At 55.8% G+C, this 23,051-nt stretch overlaps 2 protein-coding genes and 1 non-coding gene across 3 annotated transcripts; 2 read left to right on the top strand and 1 right to left on the bottom strand.

Moving 5' to 3' along the window:
- The first annotated feature begins 307 nt into the window (after positions 1 to 307).
- Positions 308 to 10,590, top strand: SLC39A3 (solute carrier family 39 member 3). The gene is made up of 3 exons (XM_037042464.1): positions 308 to 430; positions 1,845 to 2,157; positions 5,251 to 10,590. Exons 2-3 carry the CDS (start codon positions 1,948 to 1,950, stop codon positions 5,983 to 5,985), a joined length of 945 nt encoding a protein of 314 aa, XP_036898359.1. The 5' UTR covers positions 308 to 430; positions 1,845 to 1,947; the 3' UTR covers positions 5,986 to 10,590.
- A 2,802-nt stretch (positions 10,591 to 13,392) lies between these two features.
- On the top strand, positions 13,393 to 19,527 carry DIRAS1 (DIRAS family GTPase 1). Its single transcript, XM_037042463.1, has 2 exons — positions 13,393 to 13,477; positions 16,247 to 19,527. The coding sequence occupies exon 2, from the start codon at positions 16,317 to 16,319 to the stop codon at positions 16,911 to 16,913; it is 597 nt and encodes a 198-aa protein (XP_036898358.1). The 5' UTR covers positions 13,393 to 13,477; positions 16,247 to 16,316; the 3' UTR covers positions 16,914 to 19,527.
- Positions 19,528 to 20,985: 1,458 nt separating this feature from the next.
- On the bottom strand, positions 20,986 to 21,088 carry LOC118984658 (U6 spliceosomal RNA). The gene has a single exon (XR_005065952.1). It is a non-coding gene; the product is annotated as a U6 spliceosomal RNA (small nuclear RNA).
- Positions 21,089 to 23,051: the final 1,963 nt, after the last annotated feature.

Raw genomic sequence — 23,051 nt, 5'->3', positions numbered from 1 at the left:
GAACGCTCAGAGATGGACAGTCTCCCATAGGAAATCATTCCCAGCCAATGCCAAGCCTCGATCCGAAAGGTATTCAGCACCAAGGGCCCCTGGACAGTTCTGGAAGCCAAACCCTTCCGGAACTTTTATACTAAGGTTGGAGTTTCCCTCCGAAACCACTCTGTGGCTGTACCTACGCTTTAACGAGAGAAAACTACTTTTCTGTGCCGGTAGGAGAGGTGGGAATCGCAGGATAGTGGCAGCCACTTCAGCCAATAGAATGGCCCTTTAGGCCCACGGTGCTTGGAGAAGCCAATAACCAGGGGTGTGGGCGGGACGCGGGCTGCGGCGCGGCGACCGGGGCCTCCGCGGAGAGCGACACTGGAGACTAGACCACCCGGCCGTTGAGCTGTGGGAGGCGCCAGTGGGCGAGCTAGGGGCCCCCGCGGAGGTACGTGTGGTCTGGGGACGAGCCGGGACCTGGGGGGTAGGGTGGGGCTGGGGCCTGGCGGACACTGCCTCCCGTTAGCCTAGGCCCAGATGAAGCTTCCGTCCCGGTTTCACTATAATCGACGAGATCTGTGTGATTTGCTTCCGATTCTCCCAGCAGAGAGCGAGTTGTCCCCTCTCGGGCGGGGCCAGGTGAGCCTCGTCCTCTGCGGGGCGCCTGGTGCCGTGCGGGGCACACAGAAGGCGCTCAACAAGTCCTGAATGAATGAATGAGCCCGTCCCGTCTTCGCCCAGCCTCATCAACCCTTGGTTTGAGAGCATCAAGGCCACCTTGCCCCTACTCCACAGATTGGGGCATAAGGATGACCAGCAGATATATATTGGGCTCCTACTGTATACCTGAAGGCTACAGCAAGTGAGGATACCCAGGGACTTTAAATTATACCGTTCTCCTTAGCACAAATAAGGCCAGAAAAATGTCAGGGGAGGGGGTGGGAGAAACCTACAACTGGTGGCATTTGAGTTGAGTCCTGAAGAACTCACTGAAGTGCGGGTTCAGGCAGTGAGAAATGGGAAATTGGGAGAAAAAACGCGAGGACGGGGGCAGCCAAGGTCCTTCATACTAACAGTGGTATTTTCGGGTCCAGGGTGAAAAGTGCTCCACCTCGGCTCACTGAGTTATGTAAAGACGTCCACATGCTTCAGCACATCCACATGTTCAGCCAGCAGTTACTGAGTCTCTGGTGTATGCCAGGCCTCTGGGCAGGTACATAGAACACAGTTTACGACAGAGGTCGGTCAGGGGAGGCCCTCCTGAAGGGTCCCAGAGACAATGGCCTGAAAGACAAGATGTTACTGAACATTGGGGAAGGAAGTGTCCCAGGCCAGGAGAACAACCGGCACAATAGCCCTGAGGCAGGAACAGGTTTGTCACATTTAGGGACCACAAAGGACAGAGTGCGGTAAGGTGAAGCGCAGGAGCCAGCTGTTGGCCCAGAGCCTTCAGCCTCAGGCTGAAGTGTTTGGATTTTATGTGAGGGCAGCAGGGAGCCAGCGGAACGCCGCCACCTGATAGAACACTGCGACAATGGAGACATTGTGCTGTCCAGTGCGATGTCTTCCAGACTCACACAGCTCCCATGTGCATGAAATACAGGTAGTTCAAGGGGCTGAATTTTACATTTTCTTTAATTTTAATTAATGTAAACATTAATTAAATACCAGCCATTTAAATTAATGGCTAGTGACTGCTGCACTGGACACCGCAGCTGTGGAGAATTCTGCAGGAGTCAGGGATGTGTGCCAGCCCCAGATTGGGGTGAAGTATGGCAGGGGGCCAGGGGAGAGTGGGCTTGACCACTAGCCCATTGGTCGGATAAATCAACAGCTAACATGATTGTCTTTGGTGTTCACAGTGGCTGGACTGAGGCATGAGCCCCCGGTAGTGCATTGAGGGACAGGAGGTGCACCAACACATGGTTTGGCCCTGTGGCGACCACAGCAGCCCAGGTCATCACCATGGTGAAGCTGTTGGTGGTCAAAATTCTTTGCATGGTGGGCGTGTTCTTCTTCATGCTGCTGGGTTCGCTGCTCCCGGTGAAGATCATTGAGACAGATTTTGAGAAGGCCCACCGCTCAAAAAAGATCCTCTCACTCTGCAACACCTTTGGAGGAGGGGTTTTTCTGGCCACCTGCTTCAACGCTCTACTGCCTGCCGTGAGGGAAAAGGTAAGGGCTCCCTCGGTGGTCTCAGCAGCCCTTGGCACCTTATGGCCAAGGGTCTCGGGTACTGTTTCAACTCTGACCGTGAACTCAGTGGGTGCCTTGACACCACAAGGGTGATGGGAAGTAGCACATGAATTTGTGTGACCATGGGTTGGTCACTTCTCGTCTCTGGGCCTAGATAAATAAGGGGTTTAAACTAGGTCTGGTGTTTCCAGCTGGTGAGCTCATTACCTGACCAGACCACCTACCCTTGGTAGTGTATGCTTTGTCCTGAAGCTGGGAGTTGTGGCCTCTCTTCAATTTCTGTATCAGTCAGCTACTGCTGTGAAACAAATGAAATGAAATTTAACAGCTTAAGACAACACACATTTATTATCTCACAGTTTCTGTGGGTCAAAGGATGGACACTGCTTAGCTGGGTTCTCTGTTCTTGGTTCTCAGGAGGCAGCAATTGAGGTGTTCACTGTACTGTGATATCATCTCAGGATTCAACTGGGGAGGGGTCAGCTAAGCTCATGTACTTGTATGGTGGGTTCATGTCCCTTCTGGTTGTCAGAGTCAGGGCCTAGTTTCTTCCTGGCTGTTGGCTGAAGGCTGCCCTCAGTCCCTTGCCCTGTGGGCCTTCCCGATATGGCTGCTTGCTTCATCCTCGAGCTGCAACCTGTGCCTAGATTTCTGACATATCTGTGAGATGATGCTGTTGCATTGCATTATACTGCTAAGCTTATGTTCCTTTGTTGTACAGCACAGGATATTCGTTCATACACTTGGCATCAATGAGGTTAAATCAGAGTCTTGTCTGATGCCTTCTGCCCCCAATGCCACTTTCAAACCCTCCCCCATTGACCACGTTCCCATGGTGTGAGCCTTTGTTACCCACCTATCTCAGGCCTGGCCTGCTGCAATGGCCTTGTTCTTCCCTGTCCCCTTTTGGTGCACATGGCCTTGTCAGGGTCCTCTAAAATCACTCCCATGCTGCACCCCTACCCACAGGCTTCACATGCCCCAGAAGCTCAAGTCCTCCCTCCTAGCCCTCACCCAGGCTCGGCCAGCAGGACCCAGGTCCCAGGCACTCCATGGGGAACGGTGCCACAAGCCATGGCCTTGGTGTGTCTGTTTTGCCTTTTCCAATCCATGATTGTCCCTCTGGGGTAGTTTGTGTTTCCCCCAGTGGGGCACATGGTGGCCTCCATGAGACATTAGCAAATGAACAAAAGGACTTCTTTATAGAAGCACAGCCTTCTGCTGCAGTACGGGGTGACTCGCCCCAAGAGATACTGGGCCGTGTCTGGGGTCATCTGTGGTTGTCATCATGACTGGAGGCATCAAGAATGTAGGTGTCAGGGACACTGCTTAACACCCCACAGAACCCAGAATGGCCCCCGGCAGAGAATGACCCTGCTCTAATGTCAACATCTCCCCGGACGAGCCATGACAACAAATGTCTGCAGACATTGCACCTCTCCCCTGAGGGCAGCATCGCCCCAGCCGCACACTTGGTGTGTGTGTGCGTGCATATGTGCTGGCACGTTCACAGGCTATAATGAAGGTGGTTCTGGGAAAGGAGAGATTGAGGCACCTGGTGGAGGTTGAGTGCTTAGAAGTGATATGTAAGCCAAAATCCAAAGCATGAGCGGCTGTCAGCTGTGAGTAAAGCTGAAGGAGGAACATTTTGGACAGAGTCGGCAGCACGGCCCCAAGGCTGGGGAGGGCTCAGTGTGTGCAAACATGCTTACGAATCCAGGGAAAATTAACCCAGACCCTGAGGAGCCCACTGCCCACCTTTCTGGACAGTGTCCAAAGCCGCACCGTCCAGTGTGGCAGCTGCTTGCCATGCCTAACTAGTCAAGTTTCAGTGAATTGCAATGAAGTACAAGTCAGCATGCCAGTTCTCAGCCACAACAGCCAAGTTTCAAGTCCTCGTGCATGGCTAGAGGCTCCCATCCCAGACAGCACAGAGAGGAAATGTGTCTGTTATCCAGAACATTCTGTTGAATGGCACCAAACTCAAGGGATCTGATGTGTGGCTGAATGTGCTGGCAGGCGTTTACCCAGGAGGTCAGAGTGTTGGGAGAACCCTGGAAACAGAGCTCCACCTGGGTTATATGGAAGCAAACCGCTTGCAGGCATCGGGGCTGGAAAGGCTGGTTAATACCACAGTGGCAGAGGCTGAAAGTCCTAGATCAGGGCGTTGGCAGGCTGAGTCCGCCTGAGGTCGGGAGAGAGCATCTGTTCCATGCTTTCTACCAGCTTCTGGTGGTGAGCAGCAATGCTTGGCCTACAGACAGGTCACCCCAATATCTGGCTCTGTGTTCACATGGCCATCTGCCTGTGTGTCTGTCTGTGTCTCCTCTGTCTCATAAGGACAGCTTTCATTGGATTAAGGGACCAGGATGATCTCATTTCAAGATCTTTATCTTACGCCCGAGTTTCTGGAGGCGGCAGCCAAACAAAGCCCCTCCCGTCTGGGTGGCCTAAACAGCACTCACTCTCTGCCGGTGCTGGAGGCTGGCAGTCCAAGCTCCAGCTGCTGTCAGGGCTGGGTCCCCCTCAGACCCTCCTTTCTCTGCCCGTCCATGCTTCTGTTGGCGAGGGCCCCACCTGGACAGCCTCATTCCAACAGAATCACCTTTTTAAAGAGCCTCTGCCTCTCTTCCATTATGGTTTGTTTTGAGGTGCTAGGGGCTCAGAGACTAAAAATACATGAATTTTTATTTGGGGAGGAGGACAAAATTCAGCCCTTAGTACTTTATATCAACAAAATTGATATAAAGGGTCTTTGAAAGACCCTCCTTCCAAATAAAGTCACATTCTGAGGTTCTGGGTGGACATGTCTTTGTAGGTCACAGTACAGTTCCCATTGGCGAGGACTGTGATTGTCTTTATAGTAGCATTTTATTTAATGCATCATGGATTAACCCACCATCCTCCCCCCTACTTTTTCTTAACTTAAATGAATTGGGCATTGCTGTGCTTTGCTAATTGAACAGTGAGGTCAGATGAACCCTGTTGCATTGAGTCCCTGCCTCTTAACCTCTGTTGCCTCTCTCCCCCTCCCTCCCTCCCTCTCTCCCTCTCTCATGGGCTCCACTCCAGCTCCAGAAAGTTCTGAGTCTTGGGCACATCAGCACTGACTACCCACTGGCGGAGACCATTGTGATGCTAGGCTTCTTCATGACCGTCTTCCTGGAGCAGCTCATCCTGACCTTCCGCAAGGAGAAGCCGTCCTTCATTGACATGGAGACCTTCAATGCCGGCTCAGATGCCGGCAGTGACTCAGAGTATGAGAGCCCCTTCATGGGAGCTGCACGGGGCCATGCACTCTACATGGAGCCCCACACCCACAGCCATGGGCTGAGTGTCCAGGAGCTGTCCCGCTCCAGCCCCCTGCGCCTCCTCAGCCTGGTCTTCGCGCTGTCAGCCCACTCCATCTTTGAAGGCCTGGCCCTGGGCCTACAGGAGGAGGGGGAGAAGGTGGTGAGCCTATTTGTGGGTGTGGCCATCCACGAGACACTGGTGGCTGTGGCCCTGGGCATCAACATGGCCCGGAGCTCCATGCCCCTGAGGGAAGCAGCCAAGCTGGCCGTCACTGTGAGCGCCATGATCCCCCTGGGCATCAGCATTGGCCTGGGCATCCAGAGTGCACAGGACGTGCCCAGCAGCGTGGCTTCAGTGCTGTTGCAGGGCCTGGTGGGAGGCACCTTTCTCTTCGTCACCTTCTTTGAGATCCTGGGGAAGGAACTAGAGGAGAAGAATGACCGCCTGCTCAAAGTCCTCTTCCTGGTGCTGGGCTACACCGTGCTGGCCGGCATGGTCTTCCTCAAGTGGTGAACACCCTGTTGCCATCGTTATTCATCATAGTCACCCCACCCTGTGGGAGCCCTGGGCTGGACACAGGCCTCATCTCCCAGCCCCGCCTCCCCCCAGTGGGGAGCTCAGGCCCTCAGTTGCTGCCTATGCACAGAGGGGCCACCCAAGAGCAGACTGGACCCTAGATTCTACACCCCGAGCCTCAGGGCAATACTACTACTTGTAAAATACTTCACTTAAAGGTATTTACTGAAACTGTGTGACCATGTCAACCTGGGCATGGGGATCTGGCGACTCTCGTGGGAGGCAGAGCCAGGCATCCACATGGGGTCAGGCCAAGATCCTCCCCAGTGTGGACCAGGACAGGAGCTGTTGGAGGCTTTGAGGCTTCTCTCCTCTGCCCCCAACTGGCTCTGTTGCTAACAGAGGAGGCTGCCAGCATGGAGCATCCATTGTGCGGTTAGATGGGGCAGCTCTGTGACTCCTGCTATCTGAAGCTTTGCCTCTATGGAGACGGGCAGAGTCCCAGGTGCCTGAGGACCATTCTCTCCTCCTCTGCCTTCTGGTGCTGTCCCCCTAGTGGGGAGGTTGCCCTCATGGGAGCTGGGGTTGCTGGGCCAGGGGAGCGTGTGAGTTTCCTAAGGGAACAGACCCACGGGCTGGGAGATGTGCAGGCAGGGCCGGGAGGCAGCTTGGCCGTTGGTTCATAACCCCGTGTCTGCCCAGGGTCTCTGGAGCACAACGGGCCCTACAGGCTGTGGGGCCCATCTTTCCCCACTACACTCAGTTCCCCCTACCAGACAAACAGGAAGCCAGTCCCAGATAATGCAGGAGAGCAGAGGCTAACAGCCAAGCGGTTGGTGTAAGCTCGGCGCTGTGGCAACCTCTCATTAGCCTCCATTGTTGTCCCAGCAACCTGGAGCGTGCCTGGGGAGTAGGATTGGGCTGAGCCTTTCCTGGGGGATTTGCTTGGCTGGCTTGGAGGTGTGGCTGGAGGGTGCTTGGGCCTGGCAACTTGGGCTGGATTCTCCTGCCTGGCCTCAGCTTCTCCCGGCTCTGTCCTGGGCTGTTGGAGCCTGCTCATTACACTGTTCTTGCCCCCTGAGTTGGCTGGGAGGCCCGGGTGTGTGCCTTTCTGAAATCTCGAATTTCCTTCCTGTGTTCACTGATGTGAGGAAGAACTGCAATGGGGCCATTTAAGCTCCTGACAAGGACAGGTCCCTCCTCCCATGGCCCTGGGCTGGGAGGGGCCTCTGGTCATCACTCTGGTCATGCTCAGAGATCCAGGAGCAGCTAGTGGCTTATCAGAGGGTGGACACCCCAGGGACTGGCCTGCTGTTCCCTGCTTAGCCCACTGGGCACGAGACACAAGAGGGCGCAACCTCTGCCAGGGGCCTGGCCACCTCTGTTGTGAGTGTCGGGAAGCAGGGGTGTATGCCTGAAACCTCCCACTTTTACTCTGTGGGCTCCCACCCTGGTGCTGCCAGAAGTATTGGACCCATTTCTAGAAAGTTCTATCTAAAGTTTTTACTGGGGACTCATTTCACAACTCCTCATGGCCTGGCCCTGACCCCAAGCCAGGAAAATGATCCACGGGTGTGGGAACATCATCCTCTTTACAGTGTCCTAAACCCGGTGCTGTGGCCTCCACCTGCCCCCACTTCACCCAGGAGCTGGAAGGTTCCAGGTGGGCAGGTCACCAGACTCAAATCTGCCTTTAGTTGGGGGGATGGAACTGTGCAGGGGACCAGGTAGAGTCCCAGGGCCTCCTGTACGAGAAGGCTGTCCCCCTGAATCCAGTGGGAACCCCACATTGGGGCAGATCAGTCTGCTCCGGGGATCCCCAGCTGCATACCCCTTCCCTGTCACCAAAAGCACATACAGCTGCTTCCCCACCAGCCATCTGTTCCCTGGGGTGGCCCTGGTGGTACCACAGCCTGTCCTCCAACCAGTTACCATGTCCCTATCTCCTGTTCCCAAGGGGAACCTTCAAGGTCATGTTCCACCCTCACTCTGAGCTGGCTTCTAGACCAGCAGCCCAGGAAGGGCATGGCCACACCAGCGAGGAAGGAAAGACCCAAGTATCCCATTTGTCTGCCCTTCAGTTAGGGCATCACTGCCCCGAGTCCTGTCATCCTCAGTCCCCAATGTGCCTGTGCCTGTCCTGCCTTCTTTTGCTGGGTAGTGAGCAAGCGACCCTGCTCTGAGCTGCTCCTCCCCAGGGTCCCATCAGCCCCAGCAAGTCTGCTTCTGGGCCACGTGGTGACACTGAGACCATGAGTGATTTGGGCAGGTGGGGTTGTAGGAAAGGATGCAGGCTGTCCCACCAGCCTCCAGAGGCTGCCCCTCCTGCCTGCAGTGGTCAAAGGAACAGGGTCAGCCCTGGGATCTCCTAGGAGCCACCACGGGTTGGCCAGCCACAGGAGTGATGTGTCTGTCTCTTAGCTGGTTCGGGTCAGTTTTCTCCATGTTGGCCAAGGATCCGAACATCTCCACAGTGGGGTGAGTAGAGTGGTTGGTCTGCCTGGCAGAGGCTAAAGAAGCAATGCTAATGGCTGAGGTCCTCCTGCCAGTGGTGGCCAAATCCAGGGTCTTTGGAGGCCAACTCAGCGGCTCCACTGCTCCCCGAGCTCTGACAAGGGAGCTCTGCCATGTGGTTGGTGAGAGGAGCTTTGCCTGGGTAGGACTGTAGGTCAGGTATCACCTGAGGCCCTGAACCAGCACTCACCACAAAACAGGACATTGGCCCCAAAGGGCTCGTCCATCTCTATGCAACTTCTGACATGAAGGAGATGTCACATGGCTGTGGACACAGGTATCCCTCCTCAGGAGTCTTCGTGAACTCTGATTCTCAATCCAGGTGATTCTGTCCCCAGGGGACACTGACTGTGTCTGGGGACATTGGTTGTTACAACATGAGGTGCTCCTGGCATTGAGTAGGAGGGCCAGGGAGGTTGCTCAGCACCCCACAGTGCCCGGGATGGCCCCACCCCACAGAGTGAACCAGCTGTGCCCTAGCACCCTCTGCAGTCTGCCCTGAACAGGGCCTCACAGCACAGGCAACAGCTGGATGGAGTCAACCGGGCTCCCCTGCTTGATCTGCAGACAAAAGAAAAGAAAATTAGAAGGCGGCATCCAGACCTCATGGATTGAATCAACCATAATAACAGTGTGTCGGGGCTTCTGTTGTCTGCTGTTTGCATTTCTCGTGGAGAAGTTGTTATCGTGGGGTGGGAAAGGGAGAGCACCAATTTATGGGCCTGTTTGCATCTTCAGAGCCCCAAAAGCAGGCAACGAACTAGATGGTGTCTCCCAGCACACACTGCCATCAGACCTACCCTGGCCACCAGTGTAGATCCTCAGCCCCCCTAAGAGGGGTGTGCACCCCCATCTGTTCTAGCCCATGCCTTCCAAGCTGCCTGCTAACTTAGAACAGAGCCAGTGACCAATTCATCTGATCTTCCCTGAGCTACCTGCAGGCAATGTGGGGGGTGGGGTGGGTGGGGAGCTCCTGAGCAGAGGAGGGCTGTTGCAGAGTATGTGAGGGGTTCTGTGAAGACCCTAGAACCCTTCTCTGTGTGGTCAGGGTGCTGCGGCCAAATTCTGCTGGAGCAAGGATACCCGCTCTGTCCATCACCCTCAGGTTTCCACAGCTTCCTAAGCAAAAAGAGCTGACCTGGCAGGTCCTGGTGTTGTGGCCTTGGGCTGAAGTGATCGCTGTATGCCCAGCCTGGCAGGAGAGAACTGGGGCAGGCGGGTGGACAGTTCAGAGCCCCTGATTAACTTGGGTGCATCGCAACAGAGGAGCTGCATCGTGCGGAGAGTACATAGCCACCTCAGATGAAAGACCCTCTCCCTTGAGGGTCTAGCTGGCAGGTCCAGAAACTCTGGCCCAATAAGCTGGCCCCAAAGTAGGGTCTCCCCGATGGGCACTGGGGTGCTGAGTCATTCGCTGTGTGGGGCCATTTGAACATGGTGTTGAGCAACATCCCCGGTCCCAACACTTGTGGTGCAGAAGCACCCCTGGTGTGACAATCACAGATGTCTCCAAGCCACCCAGTGTCTCCTGGGGACAGCATTGCCCTGGGTGAGATCCACAGAAGGCAGCCCCACATTCTAGGGAGGGAGACATGTCAACATATGATCAACATCAGAGAGCAATTAGCACCCTAAGGACAAAAAACAAGGTGAAGGGAGGCGGGGATGAATTTAGCAGGGACATCTTTGGTGGCTTGGTCAGGGAGGAAATCTGCGAGGGCCAAGTGTGAGTCCCGAGATGAGGGAAAAGCTTTTCCAGCAGAGGAAGCAGCCTGTGCAAGGGCCCCCAGGTCTTTCTGCAGGTCACTGTTATTTTTTTCTGACGGACTGAAGCAGCCCTAGCTCTCAGTAAAAAGACTCAAGCGTTAAAGGGATTCAACCTGTCGGTAGTGAAGTCTTCAGTAACCCCCCCTCCTTGGAGATGATGATCACAGCACAGTAAATGACTGGAGACTCCTCCAGGGGCCGGGCGGGTGGCTTCGGTCAGAAACTAGCACCTTCCACCCTGGGGAGGGGTCCAGCTCCTGCAGACGCTGACCGGCAGAACTCAGGCTCGTGGATGCCAGCCCATTGCCTTTTCCATGCAGACTGGGTTTTGAAAAATGATCTCCCTATTTTAAAAATGTTGACACCAAACTTAAAAACAAATGCAACACCTTGGTGGGTCAAGCTGCATCTGAAAGAGGCCATCATGGGACTCAGCCTCTGCTTTGCCTGCATAATTGCATTAATCTGAGGAGCACAGAGAACAGAGAATTCGACCCAGCTGCCTACCTTTCACCAGGCAGCTATGCTGGGCTGGGAGCAGGGAGGGGGCATAAACGACACAGTATGGCCCCTGCCTGGAACATTGGGACAGGGAGAAGTCCCATCGGCTGCAAGGCCAGGTGAGCTGGGGCTGTGTAGGTGAACAGCTAACCTTTGCAATTGAGAGGACTTCTGCAGGACAGGAACAGCTGAAGGACAGGTGCAGGTCCTGGGGTCAGAAGGCTGGGTTGTGACTTCAGAGCCCAATGGAGTTCTAGTGCCAGCCCAGCTTTTCCCCAGCTGGGCCACCTCCACTGAGCTGGTTCCCTTCTCTGCACCTTAGTTCCCAGAGGGGACACAGCTGGTGACTGTCACACACATCCCTATGTTCATGAAAGCCAGAGCTATCCAGGCTGGCCATGGGGAAGGGGGTACCACTGTCCTAATTTGGGGTGCTGGGGTGGAGATCTGGGCCCCTGGGCCCCAGGGAGAATGAGGAGGGGACTCTGGGGCCTATCTTCCCCTGGCTCCAGAGGCTGAGAGCGTGGCCTGAGAGCTATAAATAGCAACTGCAGAATGGCCCTGCTGCTGTGCCCACAATCCTGTGTATGAGTCAGCCTGGCCCTGCCTGAGCTGGTGTCTAGAGGAGCCAGAAATCGGCCAGAGGCCTGGCCCAGCACCAGAGGGTCACTCAGGAGACAAAGGCAGGCAAGCAGAGTGGTAGGAAGTTGGGCTGTTGTCTCAGCCCCTGTGTGCCCAGCAGCCCTGTGTAGGTGGCCATCATCCTGATTGCTCGCAGCAACCCTGAGAGGGCAGACAGCAGTGATCCTCATTCACAGATGGGGAAACCATGGCTCAGACGGCAACTCATCGGGCTGCTTCCCTGTCTGGCTGACAGCACCCCAAGATGAAGGGTAGGGGCCACCCTCTAAGATACCCCAGAGGGCTGAGGACAGGGCAGGAGGGAGGGAGGTGTATGGGGAGAAGATGGGAAATCATGAGCACACTAATCATGAAGGAACTTGAATTCTGGGCTGAGCAGCTGGACTTTGACCCTGAGGCAAAGAGAGACACTAGCAGCCTTAGAGCACGGAAGGCTCATGTCGAAGGCTGGGAGTTAAATGCCAGAATGGAAAAGGACTGGTGGGTGGTTCTGGGAGGCAAGGAAGGAGGCGGGTGAGACTGTCCAGCCAGGATAGGCCCGGAGACGCAGTGGAGGGGCTGAGTCAGGGAGAAATGGGGCTGTTCAAGCTCAGAAAAGCCTGCCTCAGCCAGAGCCACAGAAATGGTGGGTAAGCAAAAATCAAGGAACGGAGAGCCAGAAGGGCCCTTGGACTCCAGCTGACCATCTGCTCACACACCGCACAATGGGGACCTCACCACCTCCCAAAGAGCCTCTTTCACCTTCCAACTGCTGTGACCCCAGAAAGCCTCTCCTTGTGGGACCCTTCCTTTCCCCATCAAGGGGCACCTTTCTTTCACAGGCTTGGAGCCCGGGGCTGTCTCATACCCACTCCTGGCCTGGTTGCTGCACTCCAAAGTCTGGTTTCCTCTGAGATGAGCCTCTGCTCTCTGGGTCTTCAGGAGGGAGCGGTTGATGGGCATCCTGTTAGCTTAAACCCGGGCACACACATGTCAAATACATAGATACTTCCCAAAGATGAACATTTATTCTCAGAGTTACATATTTGAGGGAGATACACATTTTCATACCAGAAAACCAAAACCCCATTACCCCCTAACCTTCTTTGTTCACTCCCACCTTCAAATGGCACCCCCAGACCCAGCAAAGGGCCCACCTCCCAACCCCCCCCCACTCCCCATGGGATGTCCTTAGGGGTTCCTACCCAGACGGAGGCCCTCATCCCTTCCCTTCTGTCTCTCCATCCCGCAGACCCCTGGGGTAGGGGAGTGGTCTCTAGGTGAGTCCTTGCTGCCCCAAGCCCTCTGGGACTCTCGCTGCCTCCTCATACGTTTATTAGTTTTCTTTTAAATTTTTATTGAATTTATCGGCATGACATTGGTTAATAAAACAATATAGTACTTGTTGGTTGATTGTTTATTCCATCAAGCACCTCCTCTGGAGCGGGTTCCTGAGCAGGACCATGACCCCCCACCAACCCCAAGGTCCCCCATTCTGCCACCCCAGCCCCCTTATCTGCAGTTCTGCCAACAGCCTCTTCCCTTTGTCCCTGGGGTGACTTCGATTCTTCCTCCCTCTTGCCCATCACCGAGTTTTCGGGGTAACTCCGAGTGCGCCAGCTGCCACTCGGGGCTCTGGGAAAAGCAGACCCCACCCAATTTGCGCCCCTGCGTCCTAGCGACCTCCGGGGGGTGGGGCGCAGCAGAAGCCCACGTGTGCGGGCGGGAGTCCGGGCGGGGCTGTACGCTCGCAGGGCTGGGTGGGTACCCGGGGCTGGGGTCCAGGGCTAAGGATGCGGGCTGCGGTCTAATGCTAGGGGCGCAGGGTGGGGGTCTGGGTGGGGCTGCGCTCACAGAGGCGGGGCTCAGGGCGGCAGTGACCTTGGCCGGGGGCGCGGGTCCCCGGGGAGGGGCGGAGCGCGGCGCCCAGCAGGCGGGCGGGGACGGCGCGGGCACGGCGGCGGCTCGGGCGGGCGGCGGCGGCGGCGGGAGCGGGAGCGGCGGGAGCGCGGGGGGCGGCGGCGCCGGAGCGGACACGGAGCGGGCCAGCAGCAGCCGCGGCGGCGCCGCAGGGACGAGCGCCCAGGTAGGCGGCCGGGGCGGGGGCCGGGGCGTGGGCCTGCTGCATCCCACTCGCTCAGCCCGCGGGGCCTTTCCCAGAGCGCTTCTTCTTTGTCCGAGCCCCACCCTCCTTGCCTGCCTGAGGGGCCAGGCCCTCCTCCGGCCGGGCCCTGCACCGGAGCCCTTCCCCTGTCTCTAGTCCCGCTGCCTTCCTTTCCCACCTTGGACAGCTCCCGCTCGGCTTCCTCCCCTCCCCCACGCTACACCCTCCCCTGCGCCCCCCGCGGCCAAGCCAGCCCCTCTCCAGCCCCGCTAAACCCTGCTCTCTGGGTTGGTCGTCCTGCTCAGCCAGGACCTCTCCATGGGGAGCCACTTGGGCCCTGAGCCTTTCTCACCCACCGCTGCCCGCTCAACCCTCCTGCCCTCTCCGCCAAGCCCTCCGTCATTCGGGAGACCCATTCTGGTCGGGCCCCCCTCCCCTACTACTTAGATCCTTCTTTGGCCAAGGGGAGTCCTGGGCTTGCTCCCCCGAGTATGTGTGTCCCTCTCTCTGCCCCCTAGAGCAGGCCCTCTCTCATCAAGCCCCTCATTAGTTCTGGTCAGACTCGCCCTCTCTCCCAATTTAGGCAAGCATGCTCCCAGGCCCTCCCCTGGGTCCGGCCTGCTTTCTAGCACCCGAGGTCTCTGCAACTTCCCCAGCTGGGCTCTGGGGACCTAGGGCTAGACTGATTCCCTACAGGGGAGTCTCAGAATGGGCTACTTTGCACAGCCGGAGCCTGTGAGGCCAGCCAAGATCCTGTTCTGCTCTGCCACCTCCCTGCCCTGTGACTTTTGGCCATTGTCTCCCCCCTGTGACCCTCAGTGCCTGAGATCCTTTCCCCGACCCCTGCCTTGCAGGAGGTGAGGGTGGTTTTCAAAAGGCACCAGATGTGTGCCTGGCATGGACTGGGGGTGATGAGTGGGGGCTTCTAGTTGGGGATCCCAGTTCCCAGAGAGGTCCCTCCTGCAGAACACCCTTGTTGACTGGCCTGGAGCCCTTTCATGGGGTCTGTACCCAGAGCACAGCCAGGGCTGGGTCTGGGGCAGCAGAACTGATGGTCACTGGCCTCCCCCGGTCCCCAGGCCAGTTGTGGCTGTGCCTGGCTGCACGCAGTGTGCCCGTTCCACTGGGCAACCCCTCAGAAAGGGCAGTGACTGCAGAGCTGATTGGCACTCCACGCCAGCCCCACACCCAGCGTCCTCTCATGTGGACCACTGCCACGCTTGTCACCATGTCACCAACATGCCTAGCAGTCAATCTCAAGAGTTAGTGCTACTAAAGCTCCCGGAAGTTTGGCTGGCACATAATTTGTGGAGTATATGCTGGCTGTTACTTTTATTGTATATCTTTTTTCTGACAAACCTGATACCTTGGATCATTCAGAACATGCCTTCCCAGCCCACTCTAGGCCAAGTGCTTTATGCTCTGAGCCCCTGGGATCAATAATCCTGACTGTCCATCCTTACAGAGGGCTCCCTTGTGCCCAGAACCTTCCTAAGGGCTTTCTCCGGCTTATCGCACTCTCTTCCTGGTGACTTCAGGGAGTGGGTACTACAACCGCTTGAGTCGCACAGAGAAAACTGAGGCTTAAGGACACCAATATAGCTCATACCATTGGGCCTTAAACACACACGCACATATTCACACACTTAAGTGAGGTAACTTGGCTGAGTTGTGATCCTGTTGTGTCTCTTCTCTCACTGTGGTCCCACACCCTGCTTAGAGACAGCTGGAAAGGAGGAAGGGATGAGGTCTTTCCTGTTCTCTATAAATAAGGACCCCTGGCTCCAGCCCACAGCCCACAGCTCCTTCTCCACCTCTGTCATTGCAGGAATTAGTATGCTGTGTGAACTCCCGAGGCCACTGAACCTCTCTGAGCTCAGGAGAGAGTGAGTGTAGCGATGATAAGAGGACCCCCTCCTGGGGAGCTCTGTGCCTGTGGATGTGGACATACAGGACCTGAACTGGAGACTGGGGAGGGCAGAACATGGTCTGGGTGCAGAGTTTAGGGAGTAGGTATTTTTCCCTCTGGCCTCAGTTTTAACTTCCTCATCTCCAATCTGGGCTGTGAGTCCCTGCCACTCGGGGCTGCTGCAGGAAATCAGTGTCAAGATTTGCACATTGAGGTTCCGGGGCCTCCAACATTAGCATCGAGCTTATGGGGTGAGGGTGTGAGAGTGGCCTCAAAGTGTGGGGGCCCAGGGCCACAGATTAATTAGTCCCAGGGCTGAGGCTCTGCCAGCTGCATTTTAAAGATGCCCCATCACGTGGCTCCCATGAGGTTCAGGAGACTCTGGGCTAAGGGGAACCCGTGATTTTTGGAGAGAGGCACCCTGTCACCTACTTTGCAGCAGGGGAAACTGAGGCCGAGCATCTTGCCCAGGTCACAGAGCCAGGCCTGCTGGAGCCCACAGCCAAGTTGGGAAGAGATGGAAAAGCCCGTTCAGCCTGAGGAGTGGCTGGGGGAGCGTGCATGTGGGGGAAGGAGTCACCTTCACTTCCCTTCCAGCCTGGAGTCCTCTGGGAAGGAGCTTAGGCCCCAGATTTTGTTGGAAGGGAAACCAGCAGAGGGTTCTGGCTCTGAGCCTGCATGCAGGGCAGAATTGCAAAATCAGCCAAATCAACTGGAAGGGCCTTCCCAGGACACAGGAGAAATTCCACCTCCTCTGAGAAGCCACCCTTCCTGCCTCCAGGCCTGGAGCTGTTCCCTCCTGGCTGGGTGGCTTTTTGCATCTGACACTCCTCTCTGTACAGGGTCAGCCTGGGGTCCTAGCGGCTGGCACAAGCCCTCCCAGCTCCGACCCCCACCCCTGGTGTGTGGAAGATGCCCGAGCAGAGTAATGACTACCGGGTGGTGGTGTTTGGTGCCGGTGGCGTGGGCAAGAGCTCCCTGGTGCTGCGCTTCGTGAAGGGCACATTTCGAGACACCTACATCCCCACCATTGAGGACACCTACCGGCAGGTGATCAGCTGTGACAAGAGTGTGTGCACACTGCAGATCACTGACACCACAGGCAGCCACCAGTTTCCAGCCATGCAGCGGCTGTCCATCTCCAAGGGCCATGCCTTCATCTTGGTCTTCTCCGTCACCAGCAAGCAGTCGCTGGAGGAGCTGGGGCCCATCTACCAGCTCATTGTGCAGATCAAGGGCAGCGTGGAGGACATTCCAGTCATGCTGGTGGGCAACAAGTGTGATGAGACGCAGCGGGAGGTGGACACCCGCGAGGCCCAGGCTGTGGCCCAGCAGTGGAAGTGCGCCTTCATGGAGACATCGGCCAAGATGAACTACAATGTCAAGGAGCTCTTCCAGGAGCTGCTCACGCTGGAGACACGCCGGAACATGAGCCTCAACATCGATGGCAAGCGCTCCAGCAAACAGAAGAGGACAGACCGCATCAAGGGCAAATGCATCCTCATGTGAGCCTGGGACGCCCGCCTGCAGCCAGCCCCTGTCCTGGCCCCATGCCTCTCCCACATCGTCCTGCAGCCACTGCCTTCTCCTCCTCTCCCCTTCCTTCCCCTCCTCCCCTCCTCTCCCTACCCCTCTCTCAACACTTCCACGTCTCTGCTGTCATCCCACATCCCCGATGGGGACACCGAGGCCCTGGAGAGCCCTGCAGGTCTGGGGCTCCGAGCCAGCTCTTTCGCAACCCTCTGCCTTCTGTTCCATCTCTCTACCCCGCCCTCCTGTCTGTACTCCCGAGGGGGTCACGTGCTAGACGTGACCCCCTCAATCTGCACATGGGGAAATGGGAAAGCTGCCTGTCCCTGTAGGATCGAGGACACCGAGTTTCCCCACCTTCTCCCGTCTCTGTTTTGCCCAGGAGCCCCACATCTTCCCCTTTCCCTCGTGTGCCCCCAGCCAGACCTGTGCTGCCCCCACCCATCAGATCACTGTGACCTTGCCGGGAAGGGAGGAACTGAAATGCACATGGACCTCAGACTTTGTTTTCTTCTACTCGGTGTTTAACCTACACCCCCCACCCCCACCTCCATTCCTCATGACCTCTGGCCTGTGCTCTCTACCCCGGGTCCCAGACCACCCCTCTCATCTCTGTCCCCACAGCTTGGGGGGAGTGGCTTGCAGGATGGGCCTCAGGCTACCAGGCAATAACACACCTTAATAAGGTTATTCCTCTCCGCCTGCAGCGGCGCCCTGCCTGCCAGGAGCCCCTCTCACAGCCTGGGCCTGAGGTACAGGCAGGGGAGACCCAGGACTGGCCGATGGCCACAGAACAACTTGGGGACTGCCTGACGTGAAAGAGGGGGGCCTTCCTGGACACAACCCACAGACAGAGATTGGCACAGTGTGTCACCCTTGAGCTCTGAGCAGGCGTCTGGGGTGCTGGGTGGGGTGCCCCGCCAAGTGGCAGGTGACTGGGCTCACCATCAGCAGGATCTGAGAGGGCTTGAGGTAGAGCCCTGCCAAGCCCCTTCCTCCCACCACCTGTACCCAAAGGAGGGACCACCCAGGATGGTGTGTGTCCTGGAGTTGAGGTGTCTCTGCAGCCGTGAGATTCTGAGTGTTTTGGTGTATGTTGTCTGGATAACTCTATACTCGTGGGACCCTGTGGGGCTGTGTCTGGCAATGAAGGTGACCCGTAGGCCTGGGGAGGGGGGAGTGATGATGGGATGGTGTACTTGTGCAAATTGCTGTGTAGGGGCCAATGTGTCTACACGTGTGTCCGTGTCTGTGCCTGTGTTTGTGTCTGTCACTGGGGTGGTATGCACACAAGGCAGTCAGTCTGTGTATATAATGACACAGGTGGGTATGTCATGGCTGTTCACAGGTCAGGACACTTGTGGTGTAACAGCACACGTGTGGCCGCAAGTGCCTGTGTTTTGGGAGTGGGTGATGGGATTTGTCAGAAAGCATCTACGAGCCTGCTGGTTCTTGCCATGTGAGGAAGAGTAAGCCTGTTTTACTCTGTAGCAAGGTGTCTGTCAGTCAGCTACTGCTACGTAACAAAGACCACAAACTCAGTAACTTGAAACTACACACATTTATCATCTCCCAGTTTTTGTGGTTCAGGAGGCCAGGCATGGCTTATCTGGGCCCCTGCTCAGGGTCTCCGCAGGCTGGAGTCAGAGTGCTTCCCAGGCTTCCGTCTCATCTGAAAGCCTGTCTGGGGAAGGACCCACTGCCCAGCTCAAGCGCTTGTCAGCACCGCTCAGTTCAGTTCTCTGTGGTTGCAGGACTGAGGGCCTCAGGTTTTCACAGGCTGTCTGCAGGAACTGCCCTCAGGCCCTGGCCCCGTGAGCGCTGGGTGTCACTGGGTGTCAGAAAGCTGCATGTTATGTGCTTGTGTGTGCTTCTGCATGCTGAGACTGAACTGCACGTGTGTGTGTAAGAGACAGAAGCCAAGTGGCTGTCTAACCATGTGACCACATGGGACTATATGTGGATAAGAGGTACTGTTTCTGTCCAACTTAGTAACGGTGTGTTTATTTTTCTCTTTGTTCATGTGATTGCTCACTCCACAGATATTTATGGGGCACATATGAGAGAGAGGGCATGTGTGTGCGTTGTGTGACTGCCAAGCGCATGGACAGGTCCATGGATGGTCTGGTAGCATTCTGTCTGAGCATAGCTGAGTCCCCTTATCCTGTGGCAGGTCTGGAGCCCACCAGCGGCTGGTGTTGCCCCTTCCCCATCTTTAGCGTGGTTCTTGGGCCTTGAAGGTGCGGGAGTGGGTGAGGCTGGGCGGGGTCTGCAGCCCTTTCTCAGGGACACACCCTGATAGCACAATCTCCCTGGGGCCCCGCCCCTCCAGGCTTCCTCCCCATCAGGCCCCACCCTGACCCTAGGGAGAGAGGAGTTCTGCAGCGGGAGAGGACAGAGCCTGCCCTGGCTGTTGGCCTTTCCTGCCTGGGTATCCCTGGGTCTGGGGACCGTGCCAGGTGTCAGGCCATGCTTGCTGTGATCCCACCCCGCCCCCTCTCCCTCTGCATGTGGGTGCCCCTACTCCTCATTGTGGGGTCTGTATAGCATTCGCTCTAGAAATAGTCTTCCTGCAATAAAGAAGTGGATCCTATATTCCCCACTGGTGCTCCTTCTTTGGGGTGTGAGGGTCAGTTGGCCATCTACAAAGAACGGGGACATGAAGGATGGGAAGGTGAGGGATGGAAGAGATGAGGGATGGGTGAATAATGGAGGTGAGGAAGGGAGGAACTGAAAAGCAGCTGGTGAGAGCCATGTTGGTGTGGGGAGGTGAGGGATGGGGATGTGACAGGTGGAGAGGGCCATGAGGAAAGGAGAGGCAGGAGCAGTCTGTGATTAGTGCTTCTGCCAGAGGTGGCGCTGTGGGGCTCTGGCCCAGGCTTCTCCCCTGAGCCTCAGTTTCTCATTCACTCTGTACATGTTACCTGGGGCACCTTCCCTGGACTTTATGTGAACTTGGGCAATTTCCCTGTAGGGCTCACAGAGCAAGTAACTAGGGCAGCTCACAAAAGCCCCAGGGTAGGGGAGAGGAGCAGGGAAGGAACATCTTTCTCCTCACCCCTCCACTTGCCCTATGTGACTTCTCATCTGACACTCCAGCCTCCACCCGCCCATTCAGACCAGGCCAGGCAGGCATTTCAGTTGGAAGAGATAAGGCCTGCTTCAGGAACAGACTGGGAGGAAGAACGGAGACACTATCCATCCATCCATCCATCCATTCATTTGCCCTGTATGTAATAGTCGCCTACTGTGTGCCTGGACCTTTCCTGGATGTTGGACACACAGCAATGACAGGCCCAAAGCCTAGGATCTCTGCCTTCTCAGAGCTTATCACCTACTGGGGGAGAGTTCATCCCCCTGCCAAAGAACTGAAGCAGATCACTTCAGGTACATGCTGTAAAGAAAGGAAACCTGGAACACAACAGTGACATGGGGGCAGGAGTCTGGGTGGTTAGGGAGGCTGAGCTGATAGAGAATGTGACATTGAGCTGACATGGGAAGGCAAAATAGAGGCCAGCCCCAAGAGGCTGGTCTGTGATGAAGCCCCAGGCTGGGAGAACAGTATGTGCAAAGGCCCCAAGGCACGAACCAATGAAGGTCAGAGTGGCAGAGGAGGAGTGAGGGAAGTGTGGTAGCCAAGGAGAACAGAGAGGTGAGCAGGGTGAAATGGCCCAGTGGGCTGTGGGAAGAGTATGGACTTTTATAAAAAGGACAATGGAATGTCATGGGAACATTGTCGTCCCTGCAGGAGACCTCACAAGTGCTGCTGGCACTACATTTATTTCAGCCAGTTCAGGAGATGAGGCAGGCTCTATGAGCCATGTATTACACGGAGAGAGGAACCCATAGGGCTTTAGTTTCTCCATCTGCTAAATGGCTCAGGCCTGAGTTTACAAACTTATAAGCAGGGGCAGGACTAGGTGAGGAGAGAGAAGCACTCACCACAGGTGCAAAACTTAAGGTGGAGGCTGCCAACAATCTCGGCCATTGGGAAACATATTTTAATGCAAAGGAAGCCACAATGAACAATGCATCAATCTTTCTTTTATTTTTAAATATGGAACGCTTCACGAATTTGCATGTCATCCTTGCGTAGGGGCCATGCTAATCTTCTCTGTATTATTCCAATTCTTTAGTATATGTGCTGTCGGCATTCTTTTTTTTTTTAATCTTCACCCGAGGATATGTTTCTGTTAATTTCAGAGAGAAAAGAAGGAGGGGTTGTGGGGGGAGAGAGCAACATCGATGTGAGAGAGCAACATCAATTGGCTGCCCTTGTTGTGTGTCCTGACTTGGAATCAAACCACAACCTTGGTATGTGCCCTGATTAGGAATTGAACCCATAATGGTTTGGTGCACAGGGTGACCGTCCAACCAACTGAGCCACCCAGCCAGGGCTGCATCAGTCTTTTACTGAAGGACAGGATTTGACAGGGTCCAGGTTAGGGAGAACCAAGGGGGGTGGTTTGCGTAAGTGCAGAACCACATTTTGTCTTTCTTGAAAATTTGGTATTTTTGTTCATTCTGAATTATTTCAGCATTTAACTTGACATTTTAAAATATGTCATCAGCATAGTATTTCTCTTGATGGTCATGACTTTTTTCTCCACCGTTTAGGTTTTGGATTTGAGAAAAACACATCTTTTGTCTCACTCCCGTCCTGACTTTGCCAGAAGCTGTGCAGCTGCTGAATCCAGCTGCTGCAGCAACCACCAGACCCGATTTCTCCAGAGATCCTGGGAATCTGGATTTCTCTTTGCAAAACAACTTTCAATGTTGCCAATGAATTTTTTTTGCCAATGAATATTTTTAAAGATTTTATTTATTTTATTTTTAAAGGGAGAGGAAGGGAAGGAGACAGAGACAGAAACAGTTGCCTCTCACACATTCCTAACCGGGGACCCGGCCTGCAGCCCAGGAGGGTGCCCTGGCTGGGAACAGAACCGGCAGCCTGGCACTGAGCCCACTGAGCCACACCAGCCAGGGCAACTGTTGGCAATGAATTTAAAAATTTTAAGGTATGTTTGGGCTACATCTTGCTTGCCCTGGGACAAGTTTGAGACCCTGTTCATTCAGGCAGTTAGCCTGGGGGGAGACTAGTTTGCGACTCTTGTTCAGATAACAGTTCCTCTGAGTGGCCATGGTTTGGGGGGTGAGATGCCTGTCCCAGGTGCCTAGTTCTTTCTGTGAGCTGCAGGGGATGAGCAGAGAGATTCCTGCAGGGATGACAGGACCCCTGGGGCACCCAGCTCGGGGGTCCACAGCTCAGATCACAAAGCCTCAGTGTTGCACCAAATTCTTCAAGTCCAGAATATAGTGGCTACATCCTTCTGTATAAAATACTCTCCCCTCCATGACTTCTGGATGCTTTTGAAGGCACACTAAATGTTTTCCAACATCACCACGGGAGCATCTTCAAAATGCACATTATTGGAGTCCAGTTCCTGTAGAATTCTGGATCGTTCCATATGGGTGGAGGCCCAGGAGTTAGAAAACTGATAAATCCGGGAAATCATGAGACAGGGTTGGATGAATGACCTTGGGTTTAACCTCTGTGAGACTCAATTTCTACCTCCGTAAAAATGGGAATTTTATCATTTCTCCTCTAGCCTTAAGCAGAGGGTTCAACGAAAGGGATTATTTATTAGTGTCCTGAAGATCACGCGACTGACCATCAGGGGACAGTCTTCCCGCCCGCAAGCGAGCCCCAGCAAGTAGGATTCGGGATTCGAACTGGCGAAAACACCGCGCCTCCTCGACGTCACCAAGACGCCTCTGAAAATTCGCGTTTTGCCGGGCAGAGCCCCACACAACGTTCTATTTGCATATTAACATAGCCCCGCCCCCCCATGCGGTCCCGGCTCGCAGGTGGCCAGCGACAATGCCACTCAGCTCTCTACCTCCAGGCCCGTCTCGCGCTCTGAGCCCCGCCCTCTCTCCTGGGCGCAGCCTACCCCGCTGCTTGCCCTGCGCCTCGCCCGGGGCCTGGCTCCTGCTGCCGGGGCCGGCGATTGGCTGCGCTGGCCTCCAGTGCTCACCCACCGCGCGCCAGCCCCGCCCCCGGAGGCTCGGGAGCGCTCGAGCGCCTGGCGGCGGGTTCGGCTGCGTAGCGGGGCT

The sequence above is a fragment of the Sturnira hondurensis genome, unplaced genomic scaffold (genome assembly GCF_014824575.4).
Source record: "Sturnira hondurensis isolate 20B ecotype Veracruz unplaced genomic scaffold, ASM1482457v3 Scaffold0003693, whole genome shotgun sequence".
Lineage (NCBI taxonomy): Eukaryota > Metazoa > Chordata > Mammalia > Chiroptera > Phyllostomidae > Sturnira > Sturnira hondurensis.
Note: the sequence above shows the minus strand (reverse complement) of the source record. Positions and strands in the feature narration are given on the sequence as shown.

What these genes read in the sequence shown, in the direction of transcription:
- SLC39A3 (XM_037042464.1), top strand. Translation starts at nt 1,948, where the DNA reads ATGGTGAAGCTGTTGGTGGTCAAAATTCTTTGCATGGTGGGCGTGTTC. An exon ending in TGCCTGCCGTGAGGGAAAAG is followed by an intron (nt 2,158 to 5,250) that starts GTAAGGGCTCCC and finishes GCTCCACTCCAG; the next exon opens with CTCCAGAAAGTTCTGAGTCT.
- DIRAS1 (XM_037042463.1), top strand. Translation starts at nt 16,317, where the DNA reads ATGCCCGAGCAGAGTAATGACTACCGGGTGGTGGTGTTTGGTGCCGGT.